Genomic DNA, 15326 nt, shown 5'->3' on the forward strand with positions numbered 1-15326 from the left:
AATGCATCAATTCATAAATACAAGCACAACTGAATAAATATGTAAATTGATAAACACATAAATGTATAATTGCATAAATGCATAATGTTATAAACAAATATTTTATAAAAATGTAAACGCGGAAATGAAAAAAGAACCAAAATAAAAGTATGTACTGACACAAAATAAAAAGCTTGAGTCAATATTTATGTGCATAAATAAATATATAATGCATAAAGTATAAATGCATGATGCATTTTTGTGAATCATGAACTGTTATTCATTTAATTCTAATCATTCTGCGAGTCCCATGTGCTGATGTGCACCAGATCAGTAAGGATGCTACCTTGGTAGCTCAGTAAGTTTTTACTGAAATGCTAGTTTCCTCTGCGCTTGAACAAAGAAAATCTAGACGTCAATGAGAGTGTGAAATTCCCCATCCAGAGCCCCTAGTTTCTGTGCTTCCAGAGGCACTGGAACTCCAATCGCTTTGTGAGGTGCATCAGCACATTTTGTGCTTCACTGAGAAAAATGTCTGAGTTATTGCTCCTAATGCAGTTTTCATTGCTGCTGCTCTTGAGATCTGGACTAAATTCATAATCTAAATTCACAAAATTCCAAGGCACAATCTGGCCTTCAACCTGGAGTGCATGCACAGGAATATGAAAGCATTACAGCAGTTTCACATGCCAAGCCAACTGAAATCTGTTTGTTCCCCGTGTTCAGCGCCCTGGTTTGTGTTTAATTTGATGTGACTTAAATAGGGCCAAGAGGGCTAGATGAACAACAAATGCATGCAATCAGATGTACTATTGTACACTTTCATTCAACAAATTAACATTAATCCTATAAAGCCTCCTGTATCATATTGGATACACAAATTTTAAGGCTTTTAAATGGTCAGCATGACCAAAACTGTTGCACAAAGTTCTCATCGTATATAATTGGATCATTTTAATCTTATCTTACTAAGACATACAAGATATAAGACCTAATAAGACATATTATTGGGATATAGAGTGTTGACCAATATTTATATAATTTCATCTCAATTGATCTACATCAGAAGCATCCGAATTCAATCTTTTTTGGCCATAAAACCTTCAGCATCTGTTCCAAATTACCTTTTTATAAAAATAAATTATTCAGCTTAAGTCTGTGAATAAAATTGAGCAGTTTTTCTCTATATTTGCACTTTATCAGACTATATGAGCCATACAAGCCAGATGAATCTAATATGATACTCATAATATATGTATAATATATATATAGCTATATATATATATATATATATATAGCTTTGAAAAACACATTGTGAAAATTAGATATGCTCTAATATACAGAAGAATTAAAATTAAGGGATTTGTACAAAAAAATTTTCTTATTAGTCAGGCACCAATTTTTTTTTTGTTTGCCGCAAAGCTCATTTGGATGTAAAAATACACATTTCGCCTCGTAGGTTCACCAGAAGGGCACCTGAGACTTGTACAACTGATACATTTCTTTGCCTGCGAACTTGATTCAGTATCAGTTTTTGCTTATGGCTCCAGGACACCCGACTGCTGAGGCCAGCATCGATACGAGACGGCAAAGTCGGCAAGAAACAGAATTTCCCCAAGCATAAATGAGATCTGCGCAGCTCCCTTAACCTTGACGCCGAGTGAATTTCCACCAATGTACAGAGCGAGTCACAGCAGGTAAAAGGTCAAGTGGTACAACTAAAACATCCAGTCGAAGCACTTGACACAAACAGCCGAGCGCAGCGCTGATCCAATATGCCAGACGCATCCCTAAAATCTGCCTTTCATTTGTTTTGACATTTACAAAGCATTTAAAACCAAAAACCCCCAGTCATGGAACTTCTTCTCCCATTTAAATGCAAACCAGCACACTAAGTGAATGGAGATGAAAGGGTCAGATCGGTCGACACCTTGACCTTTTTCAGCAGTGAAATACATTGGTTGGTGGGACAGACAGAATGGCTACTGGCCCTGTGACGGGAACTGATGTCTTCAGACCTGCAAGAGACGGGGAGGGAAAAGGAGGCGACAAATGCACCCTACGAAAAGAACAGAAGAGATCAAGGACGGGAGGAAAGCAAACCTTTTCACCATGTCCTTGAAATACAAGCTGCAGGAAGCTAGAACATTTTGATGGACTTCAAACTCTTTGCCTTCAACAATTATTTTCAGGTCTGTAAACTCTTTCTCTCGCCGCTGCTGGTTCAATTCCTTCAACATTTCTGTAGAACAAGAGAAAGAAGAGAAACAGTGATTTCGGGACCTTCTGAGATTCAAGCACACAGCATATGATGACAAAACCAATCATTACTCGAAGAAAAACAGGGAATTATTTGTGCAAGTAAAAGGCTGGAATGGATGAATAAAACCATCAAGCATGAAGGAAAAACAACAACAGAAGTGAAGGGCAGAGGTCAACGCTCTCGTTTCATTGAGATTCCACGAAGCAAGCGCTCAGCTTCATCAGTATGATGTCTACAGCTCTGATTTCATAGAATTATTCAGCCAAAAATAAAAACACTGTCATTATTTACTCACCATCATGTCATTGCAAACCTTTTTTTCTGTTCATTTCAGACATTTCATTTCAGAGCAAACTCTTTATACTCTTCATAAACAACAGAATGCTACAGTAGGGTTCTGGAAAAAAGACTCACAGTCTTTACGAAATGTATTATTGTTGTTAATATTATGATTACTAAACATAGGCTTTGTTTTCATACACACATATACATATATTAAAAATATAATTTGTATTATAATCTGTCCCCTTCTCCGCCCTCTTTCCAGAAGAAGACAATGACCACAGCTCATTTGCATTTAAAGGTACACACACAACACCAGTGTGTTTTTGCTCACACCCAAAGAAAGGCATTTTGACATGCTATAATAAACAATCTGTGGGGTACTTTGAGTTGAAACTTCACAGACACATTCAGGAGACACCAAAGATTTATATTACACATTGTAAAAATGCACAAAATTGGTCTTCTTAAAATTATAAGCTATATTTGTCTTCTTAAGTAATTTGTTATAACTCTATATACTACATTTGTAACTGTACATCTGTCTAAATAGTCTTACCATGAGCTCAGAGTCAAATGATGCATATGCAATATCAACAAGAACGAATTAAAATAGATAAAAAAAATACATGAAAATTAATATAAATAAAATGAATAAATATTAATCAAATAATTTAATTGAAACAGACTGCAAAAGAGAGCAATAACTGTTCACTCCCAAAAAAAATATTAGGAATTATGTAAGCATGCACACTCACGCTGGATTTGTGTAAATATTTAGGAGAAAACATCAGACATCAAATGCATTTATTAATCAACTACGGTACAAATGATTTGATTGCATCGTTCATTAAGCTTCAGGGGATTTATTTTGACCTAAAAAGCCTTAAAACGTTTTGTCTTGTGTATCTGGAATCTGATCGCATTGGTTCAACTCCTACAACTCTTACTGAAGACTGTTTTGAAATCCCTATGGAGATAATGAACAGGAAAAATACTTCTGGAACCAAGACTGCTGAAAAAGTGGTTGTGACCATCTGACCTAAAATGACATTTAATAAACCAACATCGCCTCTAAACCATATGAGACACTGAGAGGACATGAAGAACACCCAGTTTATGAGAGAGACTAAAGAATACAAATACAGCATAGCTTAAAACTTCAAGAAAGAGTGAAAGAAAGAAAGTCTCATTACTGTAATGCAACTTGTTAATGTTTTATTAAAATAAATATTTATTAAATTAAAAAAACAATTGTATTACAGTATTGGGTATACAAAATAATTTAAGAATGAAAATTATTAATACAAAATATTATTTTATTTTTTTATTTTATTTAATAATTAAAACATCAGTACAGTAATGATTTTTTTATGATTAATTGTCATGAAAATAATGCCACAAGGCAAAAATATGCATATGTAATTTTATATATATATATATATATATATATTTTATAAAAAATATGCATTTAAATTATTAGTTATTAATAGTTAATATTACAAAATAGTATTCATTTTGCATGTGTGTGTTTGTTAAAACAGCTTATTTTTAGTATTAATAATAATAACAGTAATAAACATTAAATAAATAAACATTTTAGAATTTGATATTGTTTCCTAAAAATAGGCTTATAAAAATGAGAGAGAAATAGAGATATCTTTTTTCCTTCAGATTTTGGGATAAAATATTACTGGTAAACATTACAAGGTTCCCCAGTGATGGTCTTTTTAGCTCCAAGATAAGTCCAAAACGTCCTCATGTCCAGGAAATTATGCTCATCAAATTCTAATTATAAAGTGAGTATATGCATGAGTCATACCTGACACGGTTTATGTATAATTAATCATCTCCGAACCCAAAGCAGAATGGTTTTATGTGCTGGAATAACTTCTTCGACTCCCAGAGCGCATGAAACAGTAGGACGTCGTGATCACGACAGGTATTCATGACTAATAAAAAACGACCACAAACAGCAGCTGATATACGACGAGACCCGGTTCTGCGCAACAAAGGATATTACACTTCTGAAAATAAACACATTCAAAGTCACTTCTGCATTTCATGTGTTGGCTTTCCGTGCAGTCATTTGAATAATTGGCTGGTGTAAGCGTCTCAGCTTCATTAGAGCAACACGTCACACGCCTCTGACAGCTGTTCCACAGACGTCTGACAAACTAATAAGGAAAAGGACATGTGATTATCTGCTTAAAATGTTCCCAATTAATTTGAGCCAGGGATAGCAAGGGTGGCAGGAAATTATTCTCTATTTAAGTGGGTCACTGTTCTCTGGAGGAGACCATAATCATAAAATAGCACAGGGCAGGCTAGCGGCACCAGGAAGGGAGATTTTAAAGGAAAATTTACGCATTTGTAATTGTTATTAGCATGAATCATTTGTGTTAAAACACTCCAGTGTACAGCAGGGTCCGAAAAGCTCCTGGAAATAAACTTTTCAACACTGAAGGCAAAGAAAAGCGAAGGCACAATGAAACAGAAATATTGAAGCTCGTGCACAATTTCTAGGTCACTAATCAAACGCAAGCACACTTTGTGACTTTCTTGCTCCTTCTGAAGCACAAGTTCATGCTGGAGAACATGATCATCAGCTCCAGTGCAAATAAAAGGCCTCGCTATAAATCCATAATATCATCCTTCAGGGTTTTAAAGGGATTACGGGTAATAACGTTCGGTTTCTTTCACAGACCAGTTGTTTTGCTTCATAAGACCATCAGGAGCCACATGCTTTCATTTGGTCTTGCTTCTATAGGCTTTCTTCAACTCTCAAAATACTGGAAACTGCTGACTTGCATTTTTTTTTAAATCACCAAGGCCCAAGTTTCACCTAAAGATCTTCTTCTGTTCTACAGAGCAAAATAAAAAAAGTCACCAACATCTTGGGTGGCCTAAACTTACTTTAAATGTTCCTTTCTTTGTGTTTACACTTTAAAGGTATAAAGATGCTTCTGAGTGGCTCTAGAGTGTTACAGTGTGAGACGGCAAGAACAAATATATTCATCCAATTCAGTCCTCTCTTGGAGGAACTGGAAAGAATGCCGAAGCTCTTCCAGAACAAAAGAACTGTGAATCGATAACAATAGAGCTATAGATATGGGATGAGGAGTTCTCGAGCACCATCTCTGACAGGCCACACACACACACACACACACACACACACCATGAAGGACAGAATACATGCATATAAACCAGAGCTATCTGTATCAGGCTTCTGTAGGATCTCTTTTTTCTCAGATTGAGTCAAGCAAGCAGCTCTTGACGTGAGAGAGGAGAAACTACAGAAAGTATTAGTTGATTTTCTCCATATGATACTTCAATTTTAATTTAATGTTGACTCTATATGCTTTCATAATGCATGTTCCTGATCTTATTATGAATGATTCATCAGTGTGTTTTATTCAAAATGTTTGCCTTGGTAATAATTAAAGCTCTGCTGGCTGACATCAGTTTTCAGAACATCTTTTAACATAATCAGAAATGTTTCTTGAGTGGCAAATTAGCATATTATGATAAGGATCATGTGAGTAATGATGATGAAAATTCGACAGAAATAAATGGCATTTTAAAAATAGATTCAAATAGTAAACAACCATTTTAGATTGTAATAATACTTAAAAACGTTACTGTATATATGATCGAATAAACACACCCTTGATTAGCATAAGTGACTTATTAAAAGACATTTCAAAAAACTAATTATATTTCAAACTTCTGGCCATTAGTGTACAAGTGATACAGCAATCTTAAACTAAAACACAACCAGATTTTACATCACATTTTATAACTTGTTTTGGTAGACTTAGCATTCGATCTGTTTGAATAGAAAAGACAGCTTGCATCAGTACTGTACATACTGAATTTTGGTCTAATGGCACTCAAACTGTACGTTTTACACACATAAGCAGATGCAAATACTTGACAAGCGTGCAAACAAACCTCAGCAGTCAAAAGGAGGTGATATTTCCCTCAAATGACATTAAAACAGATGTAGTATTATTCAGGTAGCTGCCTTTTACATGTCAACTGTAACTTTAACCAACTTTCTAAAGATTCTCTTCAAATCCCTGCTCTGCCGTCACAGCAGTTTGCCTGAAACAGAAAAGTGACTTTAGAAGAAGACAGTTAATGCTAACCATTGCTACAGTGTCCCTTGTGGCAATGCTCAGAATATGCCACATTGCATTAGGAATTGGGTTCTGACACATTCCAGAAAGCAATAATGCATGAAATTGAGCTTGTGTGGCTAGAAGCATTTAATCTTAGAAAAACTCAAAATGAACAAAAAGACACATAACTCAAAACTGAACCGAAATGTATCCAACTACAACATATACGATGTTCTGAAACCTTGTGAGCTATCATTCAAAAGTTTGAGGTCCGTAGTTTAAAAAAAAAATGAAATTAACAATTTTATTGAACTAGTACACTTTAAAGTGAATTAAAATGTTATTTACAATGTAAAGATTTATATTTATTTATAAATATAATGATATTAGAAAATTCGGTTTCAGTAAATGTTATTTTAAACGTTCTATTTATCAAAGAATTCAAAATAAATTAAAACAACTATTCTTACTAAATGTAAAAAAAAATCATTATTTTATCATTAAATCAGAATATTAGAATGATATTATATGAGGTATAATTTTGAAAAATCTGCTTTGTATCACAGGAATAAATTACATTTTGAAATATATTCAAACAGATAACAATTATTTAACCTGGTAATAATTTTTCACAATATTACAGTTTTTGCTGTATTTTTGATCAAATAAATGCAGCCTTGGTGAACAAAATTTTTTAAGAAATCTTACAGACACCAACCTTTTGAACAGTAATGTTTAAAACAAAATACAAATAATTTATTTGTATATGTATAAAAAGCAGATATGGGGTGCTTATATTAAAAAATTCAAAAAATAAAAATTATACAAATAAATAAATAATAATAATTAATCGTACCAACCCCAAACGGTTGAACGGTAGTACACTTGTGTCCATAGTCTACAACATAATTAAAACGAATGCTTCATAAATGACTGTTTCAGTTTTGGACAGTTTTATTACATACTAATTACGTTTAAGCTTTTTACCCTTATATGAATTCTAAGTACATAATATATCTTGCTTCATTCATGGATCTTAATTTTCTCCAAAGGAAGGTGTCTTAAAAGGCATAATTATGCTGTCTACCTCCTGGAACAGCTCTTATGTCTGAATCACAGCTTAAATACTGCCTAATTACAGGTAGAGCCTCGCTAGACTTTGGAGATTTTATGAAGTTTACCTCTTCCAGGATGGTTTTTACCATAAATCTTTTTTAAAAGACTCATAGGTTTATTATGAATGCAATGCACTACAAAATATCCAATATGCATAAACATAACAGGATTAACATTACATAAATAACAGATGTCATCAGTATGAAGCAATTATCATGCTCTCACGTCTATAAACAGACACCTTTCAACCTCAATATTTCACTTTAGATTTCATCAATTATACACACGCACACTTACAACAAAGCAGTGCACTTGTAATTCAAATATCGTTAAGTGGGGGAAAAGAGATTAATTTGCTGCACAATTTAAGAAAAGCTCAACTCTGTGATGCATTGCTTTACAGTATGTGCTGAAGTTTAATTCTAAACATTAAATCACTAACTCTAAACAGAAGCAATAACAGCAAAGCTTGACCTGGCAAACACTAGTAAAAATCAATGCATCTCATCTAAGTCGAGGAACTAATCAGCCTCTCTCCAGCAGGATCAGGTCAGATTGGTATAGATGTCTCTCTCGTTCTCGGAGGAGAGGAGGAGCAGATCAAGCTGCGTGGAGCAGCTTTTACTGTTTAGAGAGATAAGACCATGATAATTCATCCTAAACCCGACCTGTCAGAGATCCACTTCCAGAGGTTAGAAATGAAGACTGGACCTGACACTTACAGAGACATGGAGGACTCTGGATTCATGAGGCAGAAATATAAGAGAAAGCAGGCAAGACTTCATGTCTTGACATTCATTACTAGACAGCACAATCTTTTATGATTTGACTTTTTTGAATGTTTACATTAAACTGAACAAATTAAGTGGAGCTGGCTCTTTAACGCCCCTGTGCTTTTCAGAAAGAGTTTAATAGCACCAACATTATCAGCTTGAGCTTTGTTCCACACTCTATTCTGTAGCTTAAACAGCAGAACGCCAAGGTCATGGGTTTGATTCCCATGAAATGCATTAACCAAAAAAACATATACACTGAATGCAATGCAAGCTGCTTTCAATTAGAGCATATCCAATTTAATAACACATTAGCCTTGCTTATAAATAAATCCTTGCCAAATCTTCTACATGTACACTTTTATCTGAAATTCATGTGCACCAATCTATCCCTGCATGTCTGCTTTGAGTGCCATTAGTTTGCATTCATCTCCTCCTGCATTGTATCAGATTACTGACTTCCTCAAATTGCATTTTTGCAAAGTCTCAGTCTTTGTCTGAAGAACGGCCAAAACTCAGCATAAATGTATGCATTTCTCCTTTTCACAGTCCTATTTAAATGCCGGGGTCTGCATCAGAGCATCACATTTCTTATATGTACTTGTTAATTTTTCTAATCTTCTCAAAATGACCTAAACCCATTAACATCTCATAAAACAGCTGTTAGTTGTAACTTAAAGTTCTTTAAGGCTTCTTTAAAGCAAACTCACATTTTGATCTGATTGTATGAAACTAAAAAGGGCTGAGATGCCATTTCTGTTGACATGAAAGAGTACTCGTTAATGTCCAGTGCTTATTAATCTGTAGATATTCTGTAGATATATTTTTAACTGTCAATATTCAACGAACAAAGTCTTTGGCACCTGATTTCCCATCATCCACAGGAGCATTTACAAGCAGATAAATGGGCAGCAAACTCCCCTTATGTTCTCTTCTCTTCAGAAGATTAATACCTCACACAATTCAACATGACATTCAATACAGGGAGATAGAAAAATAGATTTCTGCCTGTAGCAGACTAGAAAATCAAGGTGATTTAAAAGCTTTAGGGCATAATACCACACAATAACGATATGCAGTACTGGTTTCGTTTTGAATAATCCTATTCCATTTTTATATGGAAAAAATATTTTAAAAAATGAGAGTCCAAAAAAAAAGAACGGGAAAAGTTGAGACTTACTCAAGTTACTTCAAATGCCACAAGTTTATTTCCAGTAATAAATCATTCCTAAGAAATTAGTTACGGTACATTAAACTTTCCTGTCCCGACTGTGTTGATATATGAACTGAAATTCATTTACACTATATTTACATAAGGTTTCCATTTATATGGAAATTATTTAATAGTTCCTGGAAGCTGGCAAATATCAGAGAAGCTAATTCATAAAATTATTAGAAACTTCCGCTGGTTAGGTAGGAAAGAAAAACAAAAGGAAAAGAAAGGCAATCCACCCCGAATTGTATCATCTTGGGGGGTTTTATTGAAAGTAAAGGAATGGGAGGTAATAAATATATTCAAGATCATCAAGTCGTGCAGGTTGAAGATAGCGAAGGATTCTTTTGGAGAATGGAGGAGTGCAACAAAACATTATAACAGCTAGAGAAAAGATGATTTGTGGTTGAGTAAATAGAATTTACCTTTGGGATGCCAGGGGTCGGTGAATTCGTATTTCCCCAATCCGACCGTTCTCAGCATCTGCAGGCCGTTGTTGGTGCTTTCCTGCTGGCCGTTCATTAGTGCCCCATTGGTGGGCAGCGCCGAAGAGCTCATGGTGGCGGATTGCACCATGGGATGCGTCAAGTGGCCGTTGCCCACCACCGTGTGGACAGGATGGGAGATCTGGCAGACGTTGGGCATTGGAGGCAGGCCACCGATGGCGAGGGATTGGCTCTGGATGTTGAGGACCATGTTGGTCATTGGCTGTGAAGGCTGCTGTGGGAGTTGGTAGTGTGTGGGTAATTGTGGATGTGGGGTTTGGAGTGCCGGGGTCACACCGACGATGGGTGCTTGGACGGTCACACCCTGGCTGTAAACGGGTGGTTGCTGAAGGGCGTATGTGTGTGCCAAGAGTCCAGCCTGGCTGACAGCCGCAGCAACTTGTGGTGGCCATAGAGGAGCTGCAGAGAGAGAAACAACATCAATTTAAAGTAGAAGCGTGTGATACGATGATATTAGATTGTGAACGAATAAAATGTCTCCACGATCTGCCTTTACAAAGAGATCATTAGTAGTGTCAGTCACAGATCTATGGCTGTTTTGGATTAATATAACAGCTGATTATCATCTGTATTACAATTACATTCAGATCTATGGCTGTTTTGGATTAATATAAAAGATGATTATCATCTGTATTACAGTTACATTCATGTGACATTGTAGTTTATTATCTGGTAAAAATTCATGTTAATCCCTGTTGGTGCTTTATTCTTCGCTAATTTAGACACTATATTGAAAAATACCTGGGGTTATGTTTGTTTTCTTCTAAAAGAGATGAAAAGTAATCAGATCTAGCAGTTTTTAATGTTTTTCTGTAGGATAGGGTACTTTCACTCCATGCAACATGAAATACCTCTAGTTTTGTTTAGAACTAAGAGACTAATAGGCATCACTATACTTGTTCAGTTGATTGATTATCCTAATAATTGCACATGTTTTTTATTTTTTTTTAAAAGTGTGCAAGTTTTCTGAAGTGTTACATTAAAATGTGCAAATAAGGCATTGTGTAATTACATACACACTCATTTGAATACACTTCCAGAAAATTAATCTGAACATTGAATAAAACCAGGATCAAAACTGAATTTAAAATTCTTGTTTTATTTGACTTATTAAAAAGTTAAAGTTTTTTTTTTACAGAGGTGATTATGGATATCTGTTTTTATCACCTCATAGATCAGAAAATAGTTTTCAGTAATAAAAAGAGACAAATGATGAAAAAAACCCTCTATAAAACGATCAACATAATAGGAATAAAACTGTAAAGTTTGGTGTAAGTAAAAAATCCCACCCCTAGTTTGTCTTAAATGGCCTTTCATTAATTTTTTCATTCATGTTTCATCATCTTGCAGGGATATATTTTTAAACACTGGAATTAGTTTGTATGTACTACTCAGTAACTTGCAAAATAGTCTTAAAATCCAACATGAAAAAGTATTGTGATAAGATTGTAGATCATGTTCCTGTCTGGAAAAAAAATCGATATGAAATGATATTTTTCCCATATCGTCCATGCCTAATTTGAATCCACTTCGAGCAATCAATCAACCCATGCATGCAAGAGAAGATAACGAACAAGAGGTGTTATCACGGCCCTTTGGGCTTTGCTTTCAGCTCTTTACCTGTGATATCTTTCTCCCTCATCTGTTTTGCGGGCGGCTCATCTGTGTCCCAGGGCGTGGACTGGTTAATGGGTGTTTGTCCCCACCGGACACTATTAGCCAGGACCTGGCCCTGAGTCTGCGTGTCTGCCGACGGGTGCCCAGAGACCTGTTTCAACGAGAGGAATGTCTTGAGTAAACAGACAAGCCTTTAATTACTGTCTACGCTTCCAATTACAGCCCATTTGCCAGACACTGGTACATCACTTCGCTTTGTTAATATTCCATTCCATTCGCTCTTTTAATTACGCTGCTGTTCTAGATTAGAGCCATCAATAATGCAGGAAAATCCAAGGTCAGCCCCCAGCAATTTGACTGGGTGCAAGAAAGTGAGATCTATATAGAGAATATTTTACTAATTAATTCTCATCTGCCTCGCATTGACTGTAAATCAAAAGGCAGGAAATAAGTTTTGTGGGATCGAGGGGAACTTTAATTCACTTAAATAATACATCTCAATAAGTTTACAATCATTTAAAATAGTTGTTCTTTTATATTTTAATAAATAAAGGTCAGAATAAGTATGCTTTTTCATCTTTACATAAATATGTTATTTTATTTTCACAAAAAATATTTGAAACATTTTGCATTTCACTTGCACAAAAATATACTTTGTGTGCATAGAAAAACACTTAAAAAATGTCATTGTAATTAAAAACTGACTAATTTGCACAATATTTCTGTGTGCCAAAGACAGCAAAAAATCTCTGTTTGTTTTTCTTGAATAAAGCCTTTTATTCATATTCATCTTTTGTATGTGCAAAAGATGGATCTTATTATGCCACTGTCAGACCTCGCTGTTTCATAAGCAAGTCGAAGAGGAGAAAAATAAGTAGCTGAAAACAAGTCCTAAATGTCATCTTGATTTTATGCCACTTTTATTTCATATGCATTTCAAAACTGTAAATAAAAAGAAGAAAACATAAAAAGACCCCTCTTCAGCGGCAAGTGTGGGCGTCGAGTTTGTCATTGCATTTTTCATTGCCATGCTTGAAAAAAAACATTTCTTTAAATGTTACATTTTTTAGACATTCCATCTACAGAAGAAGACTGAATCTCACACATTCCTGTCCCAGCGCGCTGTTGCTAAAATGGTTCAAATTTCATCTAAAGTTGACCTAACAAAATGAGCAAAATCCCCTCAAACTGTAAAAAGTCTTAAAGAGCACACACATACAAGTCTGTAACATACTTCACATGTCTGACAGTGCACTGCAGAGATACATTTCATAATTTGACCATTTGCTTAAACAGCATTTCAAAATGCAATTATAATGAAGAAAACAAATACACACAAATGCAAGGACTCCATAGGAATCTTTCTGTGGAATTCAGTGCTAGTCTGCACATCGCTCTACCATCTCAATATAATCAAGTCTAAAGCCTTGCTAAGAAGCAAACCTAGACAGCCCCACAAACCCAAAAGATTCAGAGCAGGAGCGCAGGACAAATGGCATGAGGTGAAAGAACAAAGAAAAAAACACGCAAAGAATACTTATTTATTAACGGCCACATGCTGCAGTGTTCATATATTAATAGTGAAGTATTCTTTGTAAGCTACAGGACTGGGCAGGACCTCGTCATGCTTCATGTGAACGCCATTAAAAAATGATTCAAGCATGTGGAAAGAGCAGACGTCTGTAGCTTCCCCTACCGCCTGCTTCACCTCAGAATAGAGATGCATGTTCACTTCACTGACAGGAGGACGAGCAGTAATGAAATTCACCTGCATTCACTAAAACTTGTCAAAAGTTGTCTGGAATATTCCATGTGAGAACGCTGAATAAATATAACATCATGGAGCTGAAATATGTCAAGTCTATTTTCTCCTTACATTTGGACAGCGCTGTTGAGAGTGATGAGAGAAAAACTGGAGTATTTGCAAAATAAAATAAAAATAAAATATGACATTATTTTTAGTCAAGTCAATTTTGGGGTAACATCTACACTCTTAAGTTAAATTAAATGGTATGAATAAAAATAAATGAATAAACGAATGAGTACTTCAGAAACATTACTTCTTAGCCAATTTTGTGGAAACATCAGCACTTTTGAAATTTTTGAAATACATATTTTTGAAACATTACAACATAATTTTTAAATCATTTTAACTGCATTTTTAGTAAAATAAATAAATAAATAAGATCTTTGGAAATACTGCAACATTACTTTTAAGCAAAATAATTTATGGACAATCAGCACTCTTTATGTAAAATCATTAAAAAAAAATACTTTTGAAATAACAACATTATTTCTAAACCTATTTTGGGGTGAACATCTGCATTTTTTAGCTGAAATGAATAAATACTTTTGAAACATTACAACATTATAACCAGTTTTTGGGGGGAGCATCTACACTTTGTGCCAGAAATAAATAAAAAACAACTTCAGAAATAGTTCAACATTATTTTAAAGCCAATTTTGATGTAAGATCAGCACTGTGTGTCTGAAAGTCTGAAATAAAATACTTTTGAAACATTAAAATAATTTAAATATAAATTTTGGGGGCAACATCTGCACTTTTTTAGCTTTAATTAATAAACAAGTCAGTTTGAAATATAAATGTTTTTGAAGGAAAATCTCCAAATCAACATCAAATACATGTTCATATTTTTTGTAATGATTTCAGAGTGATATACAGACATTGTTTTTTTAGGTAAACCCATAAATCCACATCAAGTCTCCAATTTGTGTTTATAAGCAGTTTGAATAAAATATCTGCAGTGACACACAAAGATTTATCCCCTTTTATGGTATGATGGCTTATGCTTATTTTTCGAGCACTATGAGGAAGACAGCAGAAAATAAAACCACATTTACCTCCTAATAACACTGACAGAATCATCCACCAAAACCCCAGCGGGACGATTTCAGGGTTACAAGACTCTTCAGTGTCAAACCAGAGTTTGATCTATGAGCAGCTGACTGCATGTAATCTCTTACATGTTAACCCCAAAATGACACACTTGACCCACTTCACCAGTCTCTGAAGACGTGGTCAACAGTCAGCGTCTGATCGAGTCCACAGCCAGCCGCGTGAAAGAGCCGTGGACAAAACATTACCTGCGGAAAAATCAAGCCATTTGCAATTATAATTTCCCTCGTGTGCCATGTCAAAAACCTGTGGTGTAACACACATCTCTTAGCAATTTAAATGTAGAAAACATGGTATTCATGTCATGATTATGTTCAGAGTCCAGAAACAGCTTTTCTGCTCAGTGCCTTATGCAGGAGCCACACGTTCATACTCCCCAGGAAGTAGGTGCTTCGTTTAATGAAAGTGACCTGCTCAGGTTTATAAAGTGCACCAGGAGAGCAAGTGGAGTTATGATAGTTCACATGTGCTCATCTGCAGCCGTACTGCATGCGTTCAAGCATACTTTCTGTGTGTGCCTGCAGGCGCAGCGAAAG

At 35.1% G+C, this 15326-nt stretch overlaps 1 protein-coding gene across 1 annotated transcript in view; it reads right to left on the minus strand.

Moving 5' to 3' along the window:
• The window catches only part of LOC113078348 (kelch-like protein 29), a 64117-nt gene that overhangs the window by 18679 nt on the left and 30112 nt on the right, over window positions 1–15326 (minus strand). The window contains exons 4-6 of the mRNA XM_026250673.1: window positions 11877–12024; window positions 10176–10655; window positions 2083–2221 (exon numbers count right to left, since the gene is read on the minus strand). Coding sequence (XP_026106458.1) covers window positions 2083–2221; window positions 10176–10655; window positions 11877–12024 — 767 coding nt within the window. The remainder of the gene's footprint in view (window positions 1–2082; window positions 2222–10175; window positions 10656–11876; window positions 12025–15326) is intronic.

This window comes from Carassius auratus, unplaced genomic scaffold (genome assembly GCF_003368295.1).
Source record: "Carassius auratus strain Wakin unplaced genomic scaffold, ASM336829v1 scaf_tig00025417, whole genome shotgun sequence".
NCBI lineage: Eukaryota > Metazoa > Chordata > Actinopteri > Cypriniformes > Cyprinidae > Carassius > Carassius auratus.